Source organism: Rhipicephalus sanguineus, chromosome 3 (assembly GCF_013339695.2).
Source record: "Rhipicephalus sanguineus isolate Rsan-2018 chromosome 3, BIME_Rsan_1.4, whole genome shotgun sequence".
Taxonomy (NCBI): Eukaryota; Metazoa; Arthropoda; class Arachnida; order Ixodida; family Ixodidae; genus Rhipicephalus; species Rhipicephalus sanguineus.
The window spans coordinates 157,995,595-158,016,160 of NC_051178.1; the positions used below are offsets into that span (position 1 = coordinate 157,995,595).

Below are 20,566 nucleotides of genomic sequence, written 5' to 3' on the forward strand. Positions count from 1 at the left end.
ACGAAGCGGAGGCAACGCTCACGCCACCTCCTCACGCTCACACGTGGAGAGATGGGATAGTTGGCGCATGCGCAGTATGGGTGCGGACGCCGCAGAACGGACACTGCCCCGAGCATTAGATGCTTTCGCATCTAAAAGTATTTATTGACAGAACGGAAACCACCTGGCACGACTCTCTTGCACAGACGAATGGCAGGTGCGTCGCACTTCTGCGAGCGGAGCTTGTATTCACAGCTAGGTTGTAACCGTCTATAGCAACAAGCTTTATCAGAGACTGCTTTCGGCACATCGCCGAATCAGTGGAGTGAGCATCCAGTGCAGTCCAGCCAACTTACAACCACTGTGCACGCAGGCGTGCCCGGAACCCGTGGACTTCCGGGCTGCGCAGTGTGCGGCCTTCGACCGGGTCCCGTACCGCGGCCGCCTGTACGAATGGACGCCCGTGCAGGACCCCAGCGACCCGTGCAGCCTGACGTGCCAGGCGCGCCAGTTCAAGTTCATGGCCAAACTGGCGCCCAGGGCGCAGGACGGCACGCGATGCCGCGAGGGAGCGCTCGACATGTGCGTCCAGGGAAAGTGCCTCGTAAGCTGCCATTCTCATTTATTGTGTTTCGCCCTCTCTCTCGTTTTTCCCGGTTGTTTGTTTTCGGCAATTTCGTACAGTTGTTGTGAAACGAGAAGCGATAAGATCAGGTAAGTCACAGACACGATAAGATCTGGTGCAGCACAGACACAAGTGATGCGGGTATATAAGTGATTCACTGCCACGTAGAATTTCCGAATATTGGGCTATTTACCGCTATAGGGGGGGGGGGGCTAGCTAACTCATACCAGAGTTTAAAGGTATGTCGATGCCACCGAATTCATGTTGCTTACTATTGCCCGTCACACAATCTTTTGTTCTGCTTAATTGGCTAATTAGACAAGGTCAATTAACCAAGTTTTGAAGCAACGAAGCTGGGCAAAATATTGGCGAAGCTTGTACTAAGCCGAGCAAGGCTTGAAACATTGAAACTGGACGATTCTGAAGACTAATTTGGTAGCTTCTAGGTTGTTGCTAGGCCTTAGCTAGATGATGCAGGTTGTTTCTAGGTTGCTTCTAGGTTGTTCCTAGGCTTTAGCTGGGTGATGCTAGGTTGTTTCTACGTTAATTCGCAGCGCAGAGAGGTTCGAGTTAAACCACAGACAGTCACAGACACGAAACGGATCCGAACTCCAGAGACAGGAACACGCGCTGAAACCAACCGTTTGCACCTCTCATAGATCTACGGGCACGTCATCGTTGGCGTAGGCCTTCCATCGCTTCGGGGTATTCTCGCAGCCGCCTTTCCCGTTACCCAGTATTCTCTCGTTGTACGTACCCGGGGTCTTCGGCTCGCCGCCGTCGATACGCAGTCATTAGTTGTTGGGCTAACTGTTGCCTTTCTTCATTTTTAATGGACCAGTGGTGCTTAGTGGGATCTACCCAATTTCTGTGGCACATACCAGTTTATGACGATGATAGTTCTTTTGGTTCGTCGGACAAGGCTAAACAGCTAAACAGCTAAACAGTTTGCTAAACAGCTTCGCTGTAAATGTTGTATAGTTCGGTTCGCAAAACGTCCGATTAGACAGTTTCTAACTCTCTGCCTAGGTAGTATTAGTGTTTCTGCTTACTACAGATGCCCGCGAAATACAAAAATATACCACGTGACATGACCGCTTTCGCGCCGTGATTGCAGTAATCCCTTACCGATCTACAACTTCCTGATCGGAATTTTTTTGCCCAGCTTCGTTGCTTCAAAAATTGGCCAATTAATCTTCCCTAATTAAGCAATTAACTAGAACAAATATAGAGTTACTCCATGCGATATCCAGCAACATGCATTCGGTCGCGTAGTCGTAAAACGCAACGGCATATTTTTAAACTGAATAGAGTTAGCTGGATACAAAAAAAGGGAGTGAAGTTGAAGGGGCGTATATGTCGATAACTTTGACGTACGCAAAAGCATATCGAGACCATAAGAAATATCCGGTAAACGAATGCTCGCGCAATCTATGGCCAGATAATATCACGATGTTCGTGGGAGGTACCTTCTCAAATACTAAATACGGTTTTAAATGGCGCGAAAAACAGACACCATGGAGAAAACACGATACGCAAGCGCGTTCCTCATAGGCTTGGTGTCCCTTTTTGCGCAGTTAGGAAAAACAGCGCATGATCCGCACCAGCTTGCACAGCAAGCAGTCCAATTGCCCCTCTGAAAGCGTTTTCTGAAATTTTTAAGCAATCGTGGCTTTATCATTTGCAAATACTCTTAAAAAAAACGTATGCCAAACACTGCTACATTCATCATCGTTAAATGTTCACACCAGACTGGCTGTTGCCATGTGACAATCCAGATTATTGCTTTGTCATTTGGTAGTACATACAGGCATCTTTAAAGTAAGCTAAAGACTGATCAGCATCAAAGCGACCGACGGGCAATCACATTGTCTGGACTGCCTCTGTTTTAGTTTTGTCACTATCCCAATTTGAGCGCTCCTGTGTGTCTTAAACGAACGGCTACAGCTACAGCTTTTGACTATCAGTATATACTTCCGCTTTGAAGCCATTTCGTATGCATAAGTACAGTCTTTAGTACGTATTCTTGATTAGTAATTATTCACTGCACGGAAACACGGCTCATCAGAGTTTAAGGAAGCCTAGGCTGACGTCAGACCTACTTGAAGACGAGAGTAATTAGTTGTGCGACACATTTGCTGAGTTACAGATACAGTTCCACCACCATGCACAGGTCAGAAGCTTTTACATGACTTCATCCTTCACACGTTTTTTTTTTTGGCACATCCTCCCGGTGATGATCAAGGTTATTTGTCCGAGCAAGGCAATTGTCTTCGCTCAAGGTGGGCGGTCTCGTAATTCTAGGAAGCCGTGGACCCTAGCCGCTTTCCATGCCCCGTTCATCAGAGCTAGCCAGTGGACAGCTGGGGCAACGAAAAAAATGGACAGCTGGGCCAACGGCTGCTGCTAAGTTAAAGGTGTGTTAAGAGTGCGTCCACCTCTCCAAAGCATACGTATGACGTACGGGGTCGAGGACGTCATCGAACTTTCAACAGGATGATTGTTCTGCTGCCGAGATCCTCCGCAGTAGCGTGTAATGAACGTAGGAATTTGTCTTTAGTCGTCTTCTAAGAGTGACCATTCTATCTATGTCCATTGTAGTAATAAGGTGTCATTTTTGGCTTGCTTAACGTGTCGTACGCTGCATAGTGTGAGCTCACGTGTACACCTGTGCGCTGGTGCGTGCGCGTTCTTCTGTGTTTTGCGGAAGCCCGTGGGCTGCGATCTGGAGCTGGGCTCACTGGCTGAGGTCGACGAGTGCGGCATCTGCGGCGGCAACGGAACATCCTGCAAGGCGCCCATCTTCTCTTGGGCCGAGGCACCATTCTCTCCTTGCTCGGCAACCTGCGGTGGAGGTGAGCCTTACGAACTTCTCATTTATGTATTTCTAAAAAAAAAAAAAACTTCGGAGGCTTTCTCGCGTTTTGATTGCAAGTATTGCAGGACTAACCGATACTCTTCCCCTCTCGGGCATGTGACAATTTACAACTCGCAGAGAGCTCACACACAGTGAAGGTAAATACCTGGGCCCCTACTCGGCAAAAGTTTCTAGGATATAAAAGTTTCTTAGAAGAGAGGTTGAGCCAACATTTATGCTTGGCATAATAATATACAGGCAGCCGACCGATGGCAACAAGCGCTTCGGAACGAAACGTAAGACTTTGTGAATTCAGGCTCTGGATATTTTACCCGTAAAAAGAGGAAAAAAAAAACTGACAAGGCCGATCGAAATTCGCCGCTTGTTGAGTTATTTCCAACGAAGAAGGTAACTGACAAGGAATGGACAAACATGGGAAGCTTCGGCATAGACTCATGGAAATGTTGGAATGTCTACAAGGTGGTGCTTCTGCCGACGATGACGAAGCCTCTTGTCGAAACATTACACTTCCACGCCATGGCTTCACTACTCGTCCCCTCTTTATCATCTCAATCACGTCCGGGAGCTTTGTACGTTATTCCTTCGGCAGTTTGTCGAACTTCCGGAAGACACCAGTGTAATTCGACGGGCAACATTTAAAAAGACCCGCGGGCCATTTACACCGGTATAAAATATTGCTGTAACGCAACAGGACAGTTACAACTCATTACCGTCAGTTTGCGGCTGGAGAAAGATTTTCTCTCGGCGTTGCTAACTGAATGTTGTTGAAATTCGGTGCGCCTTTCGGGAAAAAAAAAACGGATAAAAGCAAACGTTGCCCATTGAGCTACGCTGTTGTGTTGGGTCGAGTGGGATAATTCCTCGGTGTGTCTTCAAAATTACGTGCAGGATGGATACAGGACTTTTTTGAGGGGGTGCAGGGGAAGGGTTTAGTTTATGGGAAGTGGGGGTCAGCTTATGGGAGAATCTAATAGGTACTATTCTGGGGGGTATAAAATCACATTAAGGGGGGGGGGGGGTTATGGCAACTGGATCCGCCTGTGATTACGTTACGTACTACTTGCAAGTTATGAAACTACATAGATTACAATGCAGGAGGCGAATGCCATTTCTTCTAGACGATTGAAGGAAGGAAAACGAGAGAGAAGAAAGACAGGGCTGTTAACCAGTTTGGCATAACCGGTATGCTACCCTGCACAGAGGGGAGGGAAAGGGGAGATTGAAAGAAGAGTAAAGAAATAGAAAGAGAGGGGAACACACACGCACATACATAATTTCACAGCGCATAGCGGCAGCCTTGTGCGGTATGCGGCATCATTGAAAAGTATACAGCCGCTCGTGCAAGTCTGTTGTCCTTAGGAATTTGAGCAATGCCTTGGTTGCTTGAATTCTCGATGACTGTTCAGGATGATTTCCGTTATGCTAGTTGTGTGGGAGTAATAAAGAACAACATTCTAAAATCCGCACGGAGCCAAAGGCAGCGTGACATCCTGGATTCATGCGTAACCCGCCTGTATCGTTGATGTGATTGCACAGGCTACCAGGAGAGCCACCCAGTGTGCACGTCGTCAGACACGGGCGCCGAAGTGGACGACCGGCTCTGCGACGTGGACTCCCGGCCGGACTCCAGGGTCCGAGCCTGCGGAAGCAACCCCTGCCCACCTGGGTAAGCCTACGTAGAACACGCTAAGCGGAATCGTTAAGCAGTCACTAGCGAGTATTAGTAGCGAGTTTTAGTATAGCGGATAACAGCAAACGCAAGGATTTAGCGTTAGCGTTAGCGTTGCGTGCTCCTAACTGCGCATGAGCAGAACGTAAACGTAGCCCGAGCTCTTACGTATGAACGCTATTTCTGGAATATAGCGTTCAACGCTAACGCAAGCAAGAGATGCCGTACGTATGGCAAGATGGCGGTGCCTGTTGAAGCGAGAGCCGTCCACTTCGAATCTTTGTAGCCGTCGTCCTGCATTATTAAACTTATTTATTCCCTAATAATGTTGGTATTTGATTTAGATTTGAGTAATGAGGCTTCGCCAGCCGTGTACCGCCGATAAAATAGCTCCGTTTTTTAGATACAAAGTGGATTTGCGCTGCAGAAGGCTTAGCAAGATTTGTTTGCAAGGTTCGCTCATGTTTTCTGTAGCAGCGCAGAGATGGCGACGCTGTCTTTAGTCGCCTCTTTCCAAGATACGGCCACAAGTCAAGCAGATACATGCCAGGCTTCGTTTCCCTTCATGCCTTTCGCGGCAGTGCATGAATGTGACGCGTGATGCGTCCCAGCTTAAAAAGGCCAGGTAACAGGGGTCTTCTCGAACGCGGCATGTCGACAGAAACCAATGTGTCAGAACTCAACACTTTTGCAAACGCGACATGGAGACGCAACAGTGGTGACTTTGGATCAGCTCGACATGGTGGCGCTTTTGTGGATTCTACAGTGCATTCAGTGTTTTTATGTCTAGATGGTGCCGTATGTGCTTGCGTTAGCGTTAGCGGGAATGCCTTCCGCTGTACTAAAAGACCACCAGTTGACACGCAGCGCGTTCCGTTTTAGCGTTAGCGTTGAGACGCACGCTAACGCTAACGTAAGCGTTTCCCGCTATACTAAAACTCGCTAGTATAGCGGATAACAGCAAACGCAAGGATTTAGCGTTAGCGTTAGCGTTGCGTACTCCTAACTGCGCATGAGCAGAACGTAAACGTAGCCCGAGCTCTTACGTACGAACGCTATTTCTGGAATATAGCGTTCAACGCTAACGCACGCAAGAGATCCCGTACGTAGGGCAAGATGGCGGTGCCTGTTGAAGCGAGAGCCGTCCACTTCGAATCTTTGCAGCCGTCGTCCTGCATTACTAAACTTATTCATTCCCTAATAATGTTCGTATTTGATTTAGATTTGAGTAATGAGGCTTCGCCAACCGTGTACCGCAGATAAAATAGCTCCGTTTTTGAGATACAAGGTGGATTTGCGCTGCAGAAGGCTTAGCAAGATTTGTTTGCAAGGTTCGCTCATGTTTTCTGTAGCAGCGCAGAGATGGCGATGCTGTCTTTAGTCGCCTCTTTCCAAGATACGGCCACAAGTCAAGCAGATACATGTCAGGCGTCGTTTCCCTTCATGCATTTCGCGGCAGTGCATGAATCTGACGCGTGATGCGTCCCAGCTTAAAAAGGCCAGGTAATAGGGGTCTTGAAGAATTTTCGAACGCGGCATGTCGACAGAAACCAATGTGTCAGAACTCAACACTTCTGGAAACGCGACATGAAGACGCAACAGTGGTGACTTTGGATCAGCTCGACTTGGTGGCGCTTTTGTGGATCAGTGCATTTAGTGTTTTTATGTCTAGATGGCGCCGTATGTGCTTGCGTTAGCGTTAGCGGGAATGCCTTCCGCTGTACTAAAAGACCACCAGTTGACACGCAGCGCGTTCCGTTTTAGCGTTAGCGTTGAGACGCACGCTAACGCTAACGTAAGCGTTTCCCGCTATACTAAAACTCGCTACTTATTGAATGAGCAGGCATCGGTAGCCCCCTCTTATCCGATTGAAAAGCACGCCGGGGTCGTTCGAGGACGCAGTCAATCACTCACTGTGCTGTCGCTCTAGTGTGACAGTGAAACCATTAGACGTCACCCGTAAAGCTGCTTGTCTGCAGTGCTGGGCAGTATCGAAGATACATGTATCATAGATACTATCTTAGATACTCCTTGGGTATCTTGTATCTGTATCGCGATACGTCTCGCAAGACGAGTATCTGTATCTGTATTTCCGATACATTCAATAATGTATCGTGTATCTTAAGATACAAGAAGAAACAACACCGAGCGAAACAATTAACGGTGGCTGAACTACGCTTTTCAAGCCTGATACTGCTGCTACTAAGCTACTTGAATAAAATTAACGACAGTGACATTCTTTTATATATCTGCCAGAGTTCTCCAGCGAGGGCAGACGATGAGGTCTGCTCGTCGCTATTGGTGGAGCACAGTCACGTGGTGGCGCACGCGCGATCTCGACAAAAACAAGCCCGCGAAGGACTACGCGCAGTCGAACTTCGCTTTCTCGGTATTTTTTCTTTCTTTTTACTTGCGTCGGTGCCATGACACTTCCTCGTAAACACTGCACTGTTCTACGTACTCCAACGCGTTCGGCACCTTTCATGAAAATTCTGATGTTGTGTCGTTATCGAAGTTTCCCTTGTGTGGTGCATCGTTACGAAGTGTGAAGAATGCAAGAATAGGGTTTCTTTGCGTCTCGCGGCTTTCACACGACAGCGATTTCAAAGATATCGTGGATGTAAGTTTGACTTACATACGATGAGACTGATTTATATACAAATGAGATTCTAAAAAAATGCCCCCACCTCCCCGAAGGGAATCGTGAGGAAATGCGAATGCATTTCTTGCGCCGAGAGTACACGGCGTAGTAATTTTAATGGCGTAAAGCTGGACACATCGACTCGTTCAAGTGTCTCCCTTTTGGGCGCATCTTTCAACGAACGCTTCCTACGTGCGTTCGTAAACACCTCTGGGATGTTGCCACCGCCTTCAATGCAGCACAAACGCGTTTAGAACGCGCTGTTTTCAGGCTGTGCCAAGGCAGCACAAACGCTACAAACGCGTTTCAAACGCACTGCATTGAGGCGGTGGCGCAGGGAGGAGAGAGAGAGCGAACGGCGAGAGAAGGAGCGGCGAAGCACTGCACCTACCCTCTCCTACACTCTCTCCACACACGCGGGAGCTCCGCCGAGCTCGCGCGATGCGAGCGCCCTCACACGCCGGAGCGCGCTCCTCCTCTCCACTCACTCTCCGCTACTCCGCCCGCGCCACCTGCTCCGGTTGCTAGGGAGAGGGAGTGAGTGCGGAGAGGCGTGTTGCTATGGGAGAGGGAGTGAGAGCGGAGAGGCGCGCGGACAACGCCGGATGCCTGACATAGCCCGACTAAGAAATGCATTCGCATTTAAAACTGTCGCTCCACCGGTGCTGATGCTAGATGCCGTAGAACAAGCAGTTACGTAACATATCTTGGCGTATTGTATCTTTGTTCTTCCTGCTCAATTATTCAAGGGGTTATTTTGATCATAATTTGATTGTCAGCATGAGTGCTATTTTTGCTGTCCTCAGTTTGCATTCCCTTTAAAGAAAGCCCGCGAAACAGTACCACGTGACTGCCCTCGTGCGCTGCCGTACTGCAGCGCTCTCAAATGCGCTTCGAGCGAAGCAACCGGCGCGTGGACCACGGCAAAATGACCAGCCACGGCTTTATGCATCGGCTTCACTGTGCGTCAACATTTCTGACGAACTCACACGGCAAGGAAACGCCGTCGTCCTCGATATGCTGACATTTTGTGCGCCGGTTGTTTTGCTCGAAGCGCGTGTCAGAGCGCTGCAGTACGGTAGCGCCCGAGCGGCGCAGTCACGTGGTTCCATTTGATATTTCGTGCGCTTTCTTTTAACAGCGCGAGCAGTCGGTTTTTTCATGAAACTCGCTAGCAGACGCTGCCTGCGTTCGCGTTGTCTCTCACGGGCGAGGGCGCGTTTTTGTTCCTTGCGAGCTCGTAGTTCAGCGTTCATCGCAGAAAGAGCGTTTCCATAGTCAACGCGCACTGTTCGCTCTCTCTCGCCACACGGCGAGCGCTGAGGCAGTGGCGCCCTCTCTTGCGCTCAAGCAAATGGACAGGACACGACTATGCAAGCAAGGAAATGGTCACGACGGTGCACGCGGCGACAGCAGACGACGACGCACCGGCGACAAGGCGAGACCCTAAGGTGCTTCGCCCCTAAAACAAGGGACCACGCGTGGTCCCGCGGGCTAGCGTGATCCCGTTTCTTCTTCTCGTCCCCGTCTACTCTTACGCTAGTAATCATGTCCTATTTTGTTCGATACTAACTAGCTCAAATTTGCGCCTTAACTATCCACAAGTGAGTTCCTTCGAGGGGGGTTGGGTAGCTGCCCCCCTCTCCCCTGTCTCCTCTCCTGACTCAAGGGCATTAAACGCAAGGAATTTGTGACCAACCAACCCGTAGCAGAAACGTAAAAAGAATGATGCAATAAATACGCAGTTCTACAAGTAGATAGTAATACTCTGTCTGACTTGACGTTTTCCTGTGGCAATCCAATCCACTTGACGGCTTCTTATGAAACCGCACGGGCAAGGCTCCTTCATCGTCATATGTCCATCGAGGGCAGGCTGTCCTTATATGCCCCCAACTGCTTCATTGGCAGGTGGGAAATGGGCGAATGGAGCGAGTGCAGCGCGTCTTGCGGCGGCGGCAGGCAGGCGCGCAACGTGTCTTGTGTGCGGCCCTCAGCGGCTGTGGGCTCGGCCACGGCGGCTGTGGCTGACCACTTCTGCCCCGGACAGAGGCCGGTCGACACGAGGCCCTGCAATGCGCACCCCTGCTCGCGTTGGACCGAGGGCCAGTGGTCACAGGTGAGTCCATACAACGGGTGTGAGAGTCCCAGCTCGGCGCTTTGTCACTTGCCGGTAGTGTACAGCTAGAGTAGAGTAGAGCTGTACAGTATCTACAGCTAAACGATAGCTCACTGTTGAAGCTTAATTTTCAGCAAGTGAACCGGTGCCTGCTGCTGTGATCACTAAATCCTTTATGTGGTAAATGATCTGCATAATGTTTGTTTTAAATAAGACCCAGTTGAGGGGTCATTTTGTTGGTTGGTGAGTTATTTCGGACAGTCACGTAGCAAGTTTCTTACTTGGCATTAGCTAGAAAAAATGACATAAATGAGTGGTTTTAGTACCATATGGCCTTGAGGCTGCTATCACTTTATACTTAACGTAGGCAAAATTTTTGCTTTGTGCATAAAGAGGTAGGCACCTCCAAAGCTCTCTCGCACAAAACGCAGAGCTAAAAAAAATTCTTTAACTAACGCTCTCGTTGCTCATTTCTTTACTATCACGACGTGTAAATACTGATATCGACGCACCAAGGAAGACAAGGGCAGCACGATAAACTCTGTTCCGCTTATAAAAAATAAAAAAATAATAAAAAGGACCTTTGAGCTGCCTTACTGGCAACCTTCGTGTTTGTGTAATATTGTTGATCATAGCGTTCAGAGAGCTGATGTCTCAGCAGCATGATCAAACTGGCATGACGCAGCCAGTTGAAGTACGTGCTCGGATATAATGCGCCTACAGCGGCCCTATAACGCTTATATAATGCATCTACATCGCCCTCCACCCGTGTAGGGTAGCAAACCGGGTACAACCTGATTAGCCTCCCTGCCTTTCCTTCCCTTTTATCTCTAGAGCTCTCTCTCTTCATTTCACCGATGTGCGCATATTTGCGACGCCGTGGTTCTCTTGCAGTGCTCGGCTACGTGTGGCGTGGGCACGCAGACACGGGCGGTGGAGTGCCGTGACATTCGTGGCCGTAAGAGCCACCTGTGCGACCCCAAGAGACGGCCGCGGTCCAAGCAGCAGTGCTCGTCGGGAAACCCTTGCTTCTTCAAGGGTGAGAGGCTGCTGAAGACACCACAACTCTGCTTCCTGTTCTTGTTATCGTCAAATTAAGGGTGCATGGAGCGTTATTTACACGGTCTCCCTAATCTTAAATAGCGTGTCTCTCGGGACGCGTTGCATGTTGTCATGGCAGTCTTCACGGGACAGAAGGCACGGACACAAGAGGCAGCAGGGCTGTTTGCTATCACTCTCTCTCTCTCTCTGTGTGTGTGTGTGTGTGCGTGCGTGTGTGTGCGTGTGTGTGTGTGTGTGTGTGTGTGTGTGTGTGTGTGTGTGTGTGTGTGTGTGTGTGTGTGTGTGTGTGTGTGTGTGTGTGTGTGTGTGTGTGTGTGTGTGTGTGTGTGTGTCACACATTCGGTAGTATTCACCGCATAAACGGCCTCATCTACGCCAACATTCACGTCGAATAGCTCTGGCAATCGATCAACTGACTATTTAAAGCCTTAGCGCAGTTGAAATGTGAAGCTTGCATTAGCTCTTATCCTCTGATAGCTTCGCATTATAATCGTGTTACGCCACCACCATGTGCCTCCGCGTCCGAGCCATAAGCATGTGCTCAATCAGCTTTCGTCTATACAAATGTTATTTTTGAAGGCATTTGAGGGCTGTCCCTGACCGTACCTCTCCAAGCTTAGCATCTGGTCGACCAACTGCCCTTTAGCAGCAAGCAGTTGCAATTTCACGGTCGTTACGCAGACTTGGTTGCGCGGCAGAGGATGTCCTTTTGATATCAACCATTAACCCCGCCTTTCGAACGCAAAATCTACTTTATATATACCACAACATGTGCTCATCTCGCCACTTCATCTGATTCTTCTTCACCGCGAAGGGCACCTTCTCTCTTTTAGTATCTGTTATCTCCTTTTAGTTGTGCACCAACGACCACAGCCATGTATACATTTAAGCAAACACTACAAAAACCTAGCGATTAGACGAAAAGCCATTAAGATAGAATCGGATAAAGAGATTTGAGAAAAATGCTTTCGACATGTCGGTTTCCGAGGTCCCAAATCAAGTATGTAACTCCAGCAGCTTTCACGCAGCAGTCGTTTTAACCTGCTCGCTTTCCTGTTAATGGGCAGCACACGTTGAAAGGGAAGTATTTATTTGAAGCTGCTATTATGCAGCTCAATACAGGCAAGCTCTTAGCTGGCATAACGAAAAGCCATGTTACATCACACGCCTGCTAAAGCGCATCGACGATCTGCCCCTACAGGCACTCTACCCGACTTAACTGTGCCGGTCGGTAATGTGTCCTTGGAAGTTGGAGTAAGCAGTAATACCTGTATTGCGAAACGCGAGAAGGACGTTCACGCTAGCAACAATCTTCGATCGCTGCAAGAAAAGCGCCGCGCTGTATAGGTCGCAGTTCTAGTTTCGTACAATCGTTTCGCCATGCAACTAAGAAACATGTCGTGGCCTCGATGTATTTCCGTCCTCTCCGCTGAAGGGCATTTAGCGTGACATCGTGACCAGGGGCGTAGCCAGGGGGGGGGGGGGGGGGTTGGGGGGGTTCAACCCCCCCCCCCCCCGAAATTTTTCAGTTTTGCTTGCGCATATATACACGCGCGCATACAAACGCACGCACGAACATACATAAAGTATGGTTGAACCCCCCCCCCCCGAGAAAAATTTCTGGCTACGCCCCTGATCGTGACAGCTCCAGCAAGGAAGTGTCACGACTTTTCAAGGGCTCTCGATGAGTAAGGGCAGGTCTTCAAGTCAACCACTTAAAACCCTTTTGAACACGATTGGAAAACATGTGTGATTTGTAGAGAGAGATAGAGAACAAACCTTACAATACCACGCGCGTGAAGCGAGTGTGGGTTGCTCCTTTGCTCTGCAGTGCGTGGTCTTCTCAGTAAAACAATCCAGCCGCCTTAGCTGCCCATCTCGCTCGGTAGACCAGCTCGAGATGGTTTGTCGAATCGGAGATGGACAGCGCTGTCTTTTATGCAAGGTTGTGCGATGTTGAATCGGTGTGAGCTGCGGTGTGCTTGCACACACCCATCTCAGTTATAAGAGCGTTTCGCATTTCCCGCAGTGTTTTTATGTATATCAATACAGTGAGCTGTAGACAATGCATATGAATCACAGTTTTTGCGCTGGATGCTCACAAACTGGCATAAAAGACCACGCTTTTTAACGTGTGACGTATAACGACACATAATGAAGCAAAGGAATCAACATATGTACTACTCTACACGCCGTAATTCCTCGCTTTTTAACGCGATAGCGTTAAAGAGCTCGTATCGCAGAAATTCCGCCGTCGGCGTCGGCACCGTTGGTTGTGAGCGAAAAATCATCATCTTGTCCGTGACCGAAAAATCGAAAAAGCTGCAAATAAAATAAATAATAAAAATGTTGGGTCCGAGTGAGAATCGAACCCAGGCCGCCTGCGTGGCAAGCAGGTGTTCTACCACACAGCCACGCCTCTTTTTTTTTTCTTTATTACCTGGCTTAGGTACAAACACATTACACAGACAACACTGCTATAAATCTACCCTATGTATACTCTACGTGAGGTATTTCAACCAGCTACATGCTGGTATCGTCAGTTTAAAATTCAGGTAACGTTACAAGTGGCTCTACTCTTGAGAGCCAGTCGGGTGGTTCCGGTGCCGTTTTGTGAATCTCAAGAAAGCAGTGCACACTCTCTCTGAAATAGGCACGGGCAGGCCGCGCATCCTTGTCGAAATGCTGACCTGCCATTCTCGAACGCCACAACGAGTGGAGGCCCATGAGCATGATTGCGTCAAATGGAACGCCATCTTACACAGCCACGCCTCTGCTTGGAGCTGCACTGAAAGTAACTGTGATGCTTCCCAAAAATACGCGTCCTGTATACCGGTGTCACAGTACGAGATGTAATATGGCAGTAATATTGCGTGGTACAAGCGTACATTGCCATCGGGCGTCACACCACGTTAATATCATAACGACTTGGTGGTTTAAAGACAGCCACCCATTACAAAAAGCACACACATTACTGCGCGTATTCCCTTAAGACCACGTAGTGGGTGCATCGCAGCTTCGAAAAAGGTTCTCGCGCATAATTGCTCCTGGTTTAAAGCATGCTACCCATTACATAAGGCATACACCTTATTGCGCGTATTCTGTTAAACACTCGTAGTGTTCGAAGTACACACTAGGGGCAGGATATTGCTATCGCGTTCATCTCTTAAAGGCGAAGCTTAAGCGTCCCCCAATTTTTTTCTATTTTTTTCGGACACGTATCTGTTTTTGTTTACAGGAAAAGAGTTTGGATCTCAAGAAGACGCTCCTCCTCAAGGTTTTGCACCCTTCAATGTACCCTCCAAACCCCACCACCAGTCACCGGAACCAAGGTGTGAAACTGCGAAGTTTATGCACTGTATTTTCAGGTTTATGCTCGGCAGGCTGTCGAAAATTCATGTTTTAGGAGCGAAGCTCCTTAAGGCGGCACCCGTTCGTCCCTCGTAGTTGTCGTAGTCGTAGTGCGTAACCAGTCGTAACGCTAGTACCAAATCTTGACCTCCAAGGTGGTGCCGGTGGGAGATTTTTCCTGTGCGTTGTTGAACAATAAAAAATTCGCAGCGTGCGCGTTAACTAAAAGCCGAATTCTTCTGTCTCTCATTCCCCATTAGCAGCCATTGGCATTTTCCAGTAGGAAACGTTAGTAGAAGTAGAAGTGTAAGTGTGAGCTAAAACCCGACTTCTTCTGTCTCTCATTCCCATTAGCAGCCATTGTTTACCTCCAAGGTAGTGCCTGGTGAGATTTCTCCTGTGCGTAATTAAACAATAAAAATTTTGTTCAAAACGCCGTTGATTGATGAAATAAACCAACGAAAGACGCCAGATGTTTTCTAAAAGCAAAACGAAAGAACGCCAGACGTTTCTAAAGCAAAACGAAAAGACGCCAGCTGCTTAACGAAAGACGCCAGATGTTTTCTAAAGCAATGGTTTTCTAAACAATGAAAATTCACAGCGTACATGTAAAATTAAAGTGAGCTGCAAGTCGTCATAACTCATCGAACATTTAGTATAAACGCGCCCGATCTCACGTCGGTGATGATGTACTGGGCAGAATTCACGGAAGATTCACGGTTTACCGATGAACCTCCGCAGCTTCGCCCACTCATCATCATTCATTCCGTGGATATGCTGTGATTTTTTTACGAACTACTGGTCATGCCCGAACACTGACACTGTAAAGCTAACATACCAACAGTTCTAACAGTCAGCAATGAAAAGCGTGGCATTAGGCTTCATTCTAAGCGCGGTTAAAGGGCTTTTCAACGGGTTTGGGCGATGCAAGAATTCAGAGGATCCCAAATACTATCGCTAAGACGACTCGAAGGCGAAAGCCTTAGCGCCTATGCATTTAAAGACCGAAAACTTCCGTCTGAATCCGACAAGCAGTGCCTCATTTCGTGATCGTTGAGCCTCCTCTGGCCAGGCCTCATATGCGAACAATAAGTTGCAGAACACGGGATTCCACAAAGAAAAGGCGAAAAGCAACTTACATAGCACAACGTTTTTTTTTCAACGCTAACAATCAGTATTGCAAGGTGGAACCCCATCGTTTGCAGTAATCAATAAGCGGAAGTCAACGACCTTACGGTATAGAAATTCGTAGTAAACTAATGGCGGATGTTAGTAGAATCAACGTGGACTCTTGCACCTTGACGTAGCAAAACACAGAAAGACGCACACAATACGAGGCCTAGCTTCAGTACCCGAACAACTAGTATACGTTAGCGAAACTAATCTTCCTGCCGTCGACAGAACATACGAATGAGTATTGTAGGTACCTATGTGCGCAATTAAGGCTTCTGGAGAGAGGCCGTTATTAAGTGTTCTTTGGGACTTAGTGTAAGCAGTTACAAAGCCAATTTACGCACCACCGTTAGCTATTAGCCGCGAGCACACACGTGCAGAGAGAAACAAAACCGTCCGAAGGTAATCATTCCAAGTCCTATGAGGAAACACGCTTCACCAACAAGGGACACGGAGTAAATTAGAAAGGGCGGCATCGGTATTCTTCGAGCCAAAATCTTTGGGATCTAAATTTGCATGTACATATACGTCTTTCGCAGCGAATCGGATAATTGTGTAATGGACGTTGCTGAGTGCACTTCAAAAGAATTGGAGCATTCTGAGTCTGCCTTCCTTTTGATCTTAAGAAACAACTTCCGCTTTTGGGATCACATCCATTTGATGCGGCTTCGCTATTTCACCAGATGAGAGTCACAGCTACATCGCATTGTAAATGATGACTATGATGATGATGGTGGTGATGTGCTCAATTATATGACACGTTCTATTATTTGGAATAAAAACCTTAATAGGGCCTATTTTTAATGTAGCCCTTCAATTGCATGAGAAGATAAATAAAGAAAATTGAGCTCATTTACTATAACCATTCCATTAAAAAAGCGCCATTGAAATTGAAAGTGAAAGAAGACAAAAATTTAGATCGTGACAGAAAAGCGAAAGAAGACAGAGGAACGAGAAGGCAGAGGAACGACGTGAAAGAAAGAAAAGCGCTAGTTAATATATTTCACATTTAAGTTCTTGTGCTACTACGATCATGTTTAGCAAACGCCAACTCGCCAAGAACTTATTCTGATATCTTTGTTTAGAACATTTCTCTGTGATTTTCTTCTCTTTCTTTTTTTTTTCATTCTATGCCGCATAATTCATGGCAACCTCCCCGTGGTGGGTTGACGCCCTCCACCATGAGCCAATCAACCAACTTTGCGAATCCAACTCGGGTCTGCGAGCCATGTGTTACACTGACAACAACAAAATCTACCTGTCTTCACCTCTAGATTTTGCTTTATCTAGCCTTATGCAGGTTGCAGTGCGCTGTTTTCTCAGCCGGTTTGACCCCAACTCGGCATTTGCCCATTGCGCAGCTTCATCGTCGGGGACTGGGGATCCTGCAGCGTCACATGCGGCGATGGCGTCCAGAAGCGATCCGTGGAATGCAAGATCTTTCTCGAGTTCTCCCGCACGATGGCGAAGTTGCCCGACAAGGAGTGCACTGGTGGGTGAAATCGAGGTTCAGTAAAACCGACTGGTCGTCTAGTTGGTACGGCATATCTCACGCTTTAGCGCAAAAGAAGTCACCAAGGACGCGAAAGAAGACACCAAGACAGGGCGTGTGTCCTTGCACACCCTTTCGCGGCCTTGTCTTTCTTTGCGCTAAAGCATAAAGGTGAAATCGCTCATTCGCATTTCGTGACAGCAGCTTTTCTTTGTGAAGAATATAAGACGAAGCATGGGGAACGCTACCAGGTGAATGGACAATACTTGAAGACATGGTGGAGGCGTAACTCTCACGAAGTATTTTCACCGTTCGTGTTTTTGTGCGCTCGGAGCCAGTTATGTTTTTCTTTTGTTCGTTTTCTCCTTGATGTGGATTGAAGTCCCGTTAAGGAGATGATCGACGTCGATGAAGCAGGAGGCAGGTTGGAGGTAATAAAACTTGAAGGTATATTGTAGCGAAATATTTACAGTCATATGTACATCTTGCCGAAGCACACTGATGATAACATAGACATCAACAGCGTCTTACTCTTCTACTTAACTTTTCTTAAGTTAGAGCCTAGAACACTGTTACTACATACGAAGAACCGAGTCTCACTGTTCGACCACCTAGTGGTTACGGCCCAGACAAAAGTTGCATCGTACGGAGTCTTACTGATCGATCAGTTAAGTGATTACAGCCTAGACTGAAGGGAAACGAATTCCGTCCAGTCTTAAGTACCTTGCGGTAAACAACGAAAAGGGGAGGTGGCCACTGGTGGTCCGCCTCGACATTCCCTTATCCAATCCGTTTATCCTCATGTTAAGACACTCCCTACTGGGCTGTCCCTAATCTCGACAGCAGTGTCTTTACAGTGCAGACAGGCGTTTTGGCACTCTTTCCCATCATGACTCTCCCTCTCCTTATCCCACGCTCTCAGGGATTCTCACGGTCGAAACACCTGTATCTTAGCCCTGGTGCATTCACGCCAGTTTCCCATACTCATCGAGTTGAACTCGCGGAACCAGTCGTTAAACGGTTCCGGGAAAGAAAAGGCGTATGCGTGTCCCTGCCTCCCACACATTCGGACCGTGCATTGTTGCGACTCCACCATGCTTTACCGTCGGCGCGCCGAACGCACATGCCGGTCGTTGTTGGGGTCACGCACAGCAGGGGATGTCCTCCTCATTTTCCCACACATTCGGGCTGCCGACCTCTGAGAACGGTCGCTTGACCGCAACCCCTGCTGGCCATCGCGGTAGACAAGCTGCTCAAAGGAAGCCGTTTGCTTTCTATTGATAATTGCACAGCCAAAGACCAGGCAGGGGGAGAGCCGAGAAAGAAGCTTTGTACGACGTACAGTGCCGCGCCGTCCCATCCGCACGATCGACTTATGAGCGGCGAAACCTAACAGAGCCTTTTAAGGTGCCGATATAACAACCAGCTCAGGCTCAGATCGCAACACCCTGTCAATTTTTCAAGGAGGTCGCGGCGCAGCTTTTCTTTTGAACGCAGCAAGAACTAGCAGGGCAATACACACACACATACATACATACATACATACATACATACATACATACATACATACATACATACATACATACATACATACATACATACATACATACATACATACATACATACATACATACATACATACATACATACATACATACATACATACATACATACATACATACATACATACATACATACATACATACATACATACATACATACAACGTAGAAAGTTTAGGATACCACAGGGAAGAAGGAAAAGCTGAACATTCCCGCTGCTTGGGCAGGCAGCCTTAATTTTAGATTTCCGGCTGGTTCTAAAACGCGCTAACAACATGTACTGCTCTGTTCGACCGAACACAGCCAGAGATCGCTGGGAAATTCAAAGTTTTCTCAGCCATTGTGCTCTCTAAACTTTTGACACATACTCTACGCGTCGTATTTACATGATTGTAGGTTGACCCATTTTATCTAACCTTGAAATCTGAAGTTGGGGGGTCGACTTAAATTGAAAGCGAAACTAGTTTCGGTTGTACGGTCGACTTAAAACCGAAACAAAAAAGTGAGAAATTAAGCACGCTGTGGCCTGGTTACGGCATTACGTTTACGTTCCGGCTCTACCTGTAACACATATCATATTTTCTCTTGTACAACCCGGACCCTCAGCAGCGATCCGCTGAAAGTTTTCTAATAATGATTCCCCCGTATTGCCGCGAAGCTAGCTTTTCTGCATAGCTTTCAAGCACTGCCGTAAAACCTCCTTTGCTTACCGAACTTCGAGTTTGTTTTAAATGCGAAGCATTTCTTAGCGAACCTCTGGCACTTTGAGCATTTCTGTCTACGTATCTATCTATCTATCTATCTAGATATCTATCTAGCCGCCTACGTCTGGCTGCTCTCATGATCGCCTCCTTAACTTAGTATTGACCAAAATTGGCATGGGAGTTCAAGAGGACTTGACATATATGATTTTCGGATCATGACATGAATAACTTGAAAATGCTGTCGCGTACGTCGTCAAACCCTTCCCACTAGACACGTGTGGCACACACCCGTTTACCACGGGCCGCGGTTTACGGGTATGCGCCACAGGTGATTGACAGTTTATATCTACCCAGGAACGGCGAGAACAGACATTGGTAACTTAAATGCTAGAGTGTTAAGGAAAACCAACATCGGCAGCGTTGACTCGAAGAATGGAAAGAATGAAAATTAGGACCCCAGCAGGAATCGAACCCGAGTATTCTGCGTCGCAATCAGGTATTCTACCACTGAGCCACGCCAGGTCTCTAAACTGGTTTGGAAATGCAGCCTACGCAGGCGTAATGTCGGTGTAACGTCACTTGTGGTTGTGGTGCTTGCTATCTAATTTTACGAGAAAGCAATGAACACTACATGGTACGCCTACGATGTGTATTCTCCAACGATACAGACGTCATATCAGATTAACGTTTGTGGTTCCGGTGTTGGCTCCGCTTTTATAGCAGTCTAATAAACAGTACGTTTTTATTCCTATGATTCAGCAAGCTATACTGAAGCATTGCTCGACCCCGGATGAATACATTAACGAAAGTTACGTATGATATTCACATCATCGCACCGTAAAATGCACTTTGTCCGCCAGAACGACGCAGTGTCCTCTTCATTTCTTATGAGGTTGGGCGATGGCCTCATGCTGACCGAGGATGATGCGAGAACTGACAGCCACTTTGTAGACTAGGCTACGTAGGCCACATACGCCCAGGTAGTCTACGAATACGGCAAGCATCATGCACTGATGTTGGTCTACGTAGCACTATCAAGGCCTACCAGTCTCGACGGCCTATAACCCAGCAACGCGAAGAGTGGCTTCAGGTTCCGACATGTCGCCGGCTCTATCGACAATTTTCGACGAAATGACCGAGGCATCCCGAAGTCCAACAGCTCTACTATACCACATACTTCACTACACATGGACACCTCGTCACCACAATCACGATCGGATCCTATAACAAGTCATGACCAGCTGCTGGTGCTCACTGATCACGGTGATGATGCCCTTGTTCAAGAACTGTCAAGAAGCTCTTCCATAGAGGCACAC

General features: G+C 47.8%; 1 protein-coding gene across 1 annotated transcript in view; it reads left to right on the plus strand.

The window, feature by feature from the left end:
• The window catches only part of LOC119387578 (ADAMTS-like protein 1), a 251,341-nt gene that overhangs the window by 212,874 nt on the left and 17,901 nt on the right, over window positions 1-20,566 (plus strand). Inside the window, exons 4-10 of the mRNA XM_049413560.1 lie at window positions 353-583; window positions 3,315-3,459; window positions 5,019-5,148; window positions 9,701-9,908; window positions 10,803-10,947; window positions 14,209-14,302; window positions 16,856-16,986. Of these exons, the coding sequence (XP_049269517.1) occupies window positions 353-583; window positions 3,315-3,459; window positions 5,019-5,148; window positions 9,701-9,908; window positions 10,803-10,947; window positions 14,209-14,302; window positions 16,856-16,986 (1,084 nt within the window). The remainder of the gene's footprint in view (window positions 1-352; window positions 584-3,314; window positions 3,460-5,018; window positions 5,149-9,700; window positions 9,909-10,802; window positions 10,948-14,208; window positions 14,303-16,855; window positions 16,987-20,566) is intronic.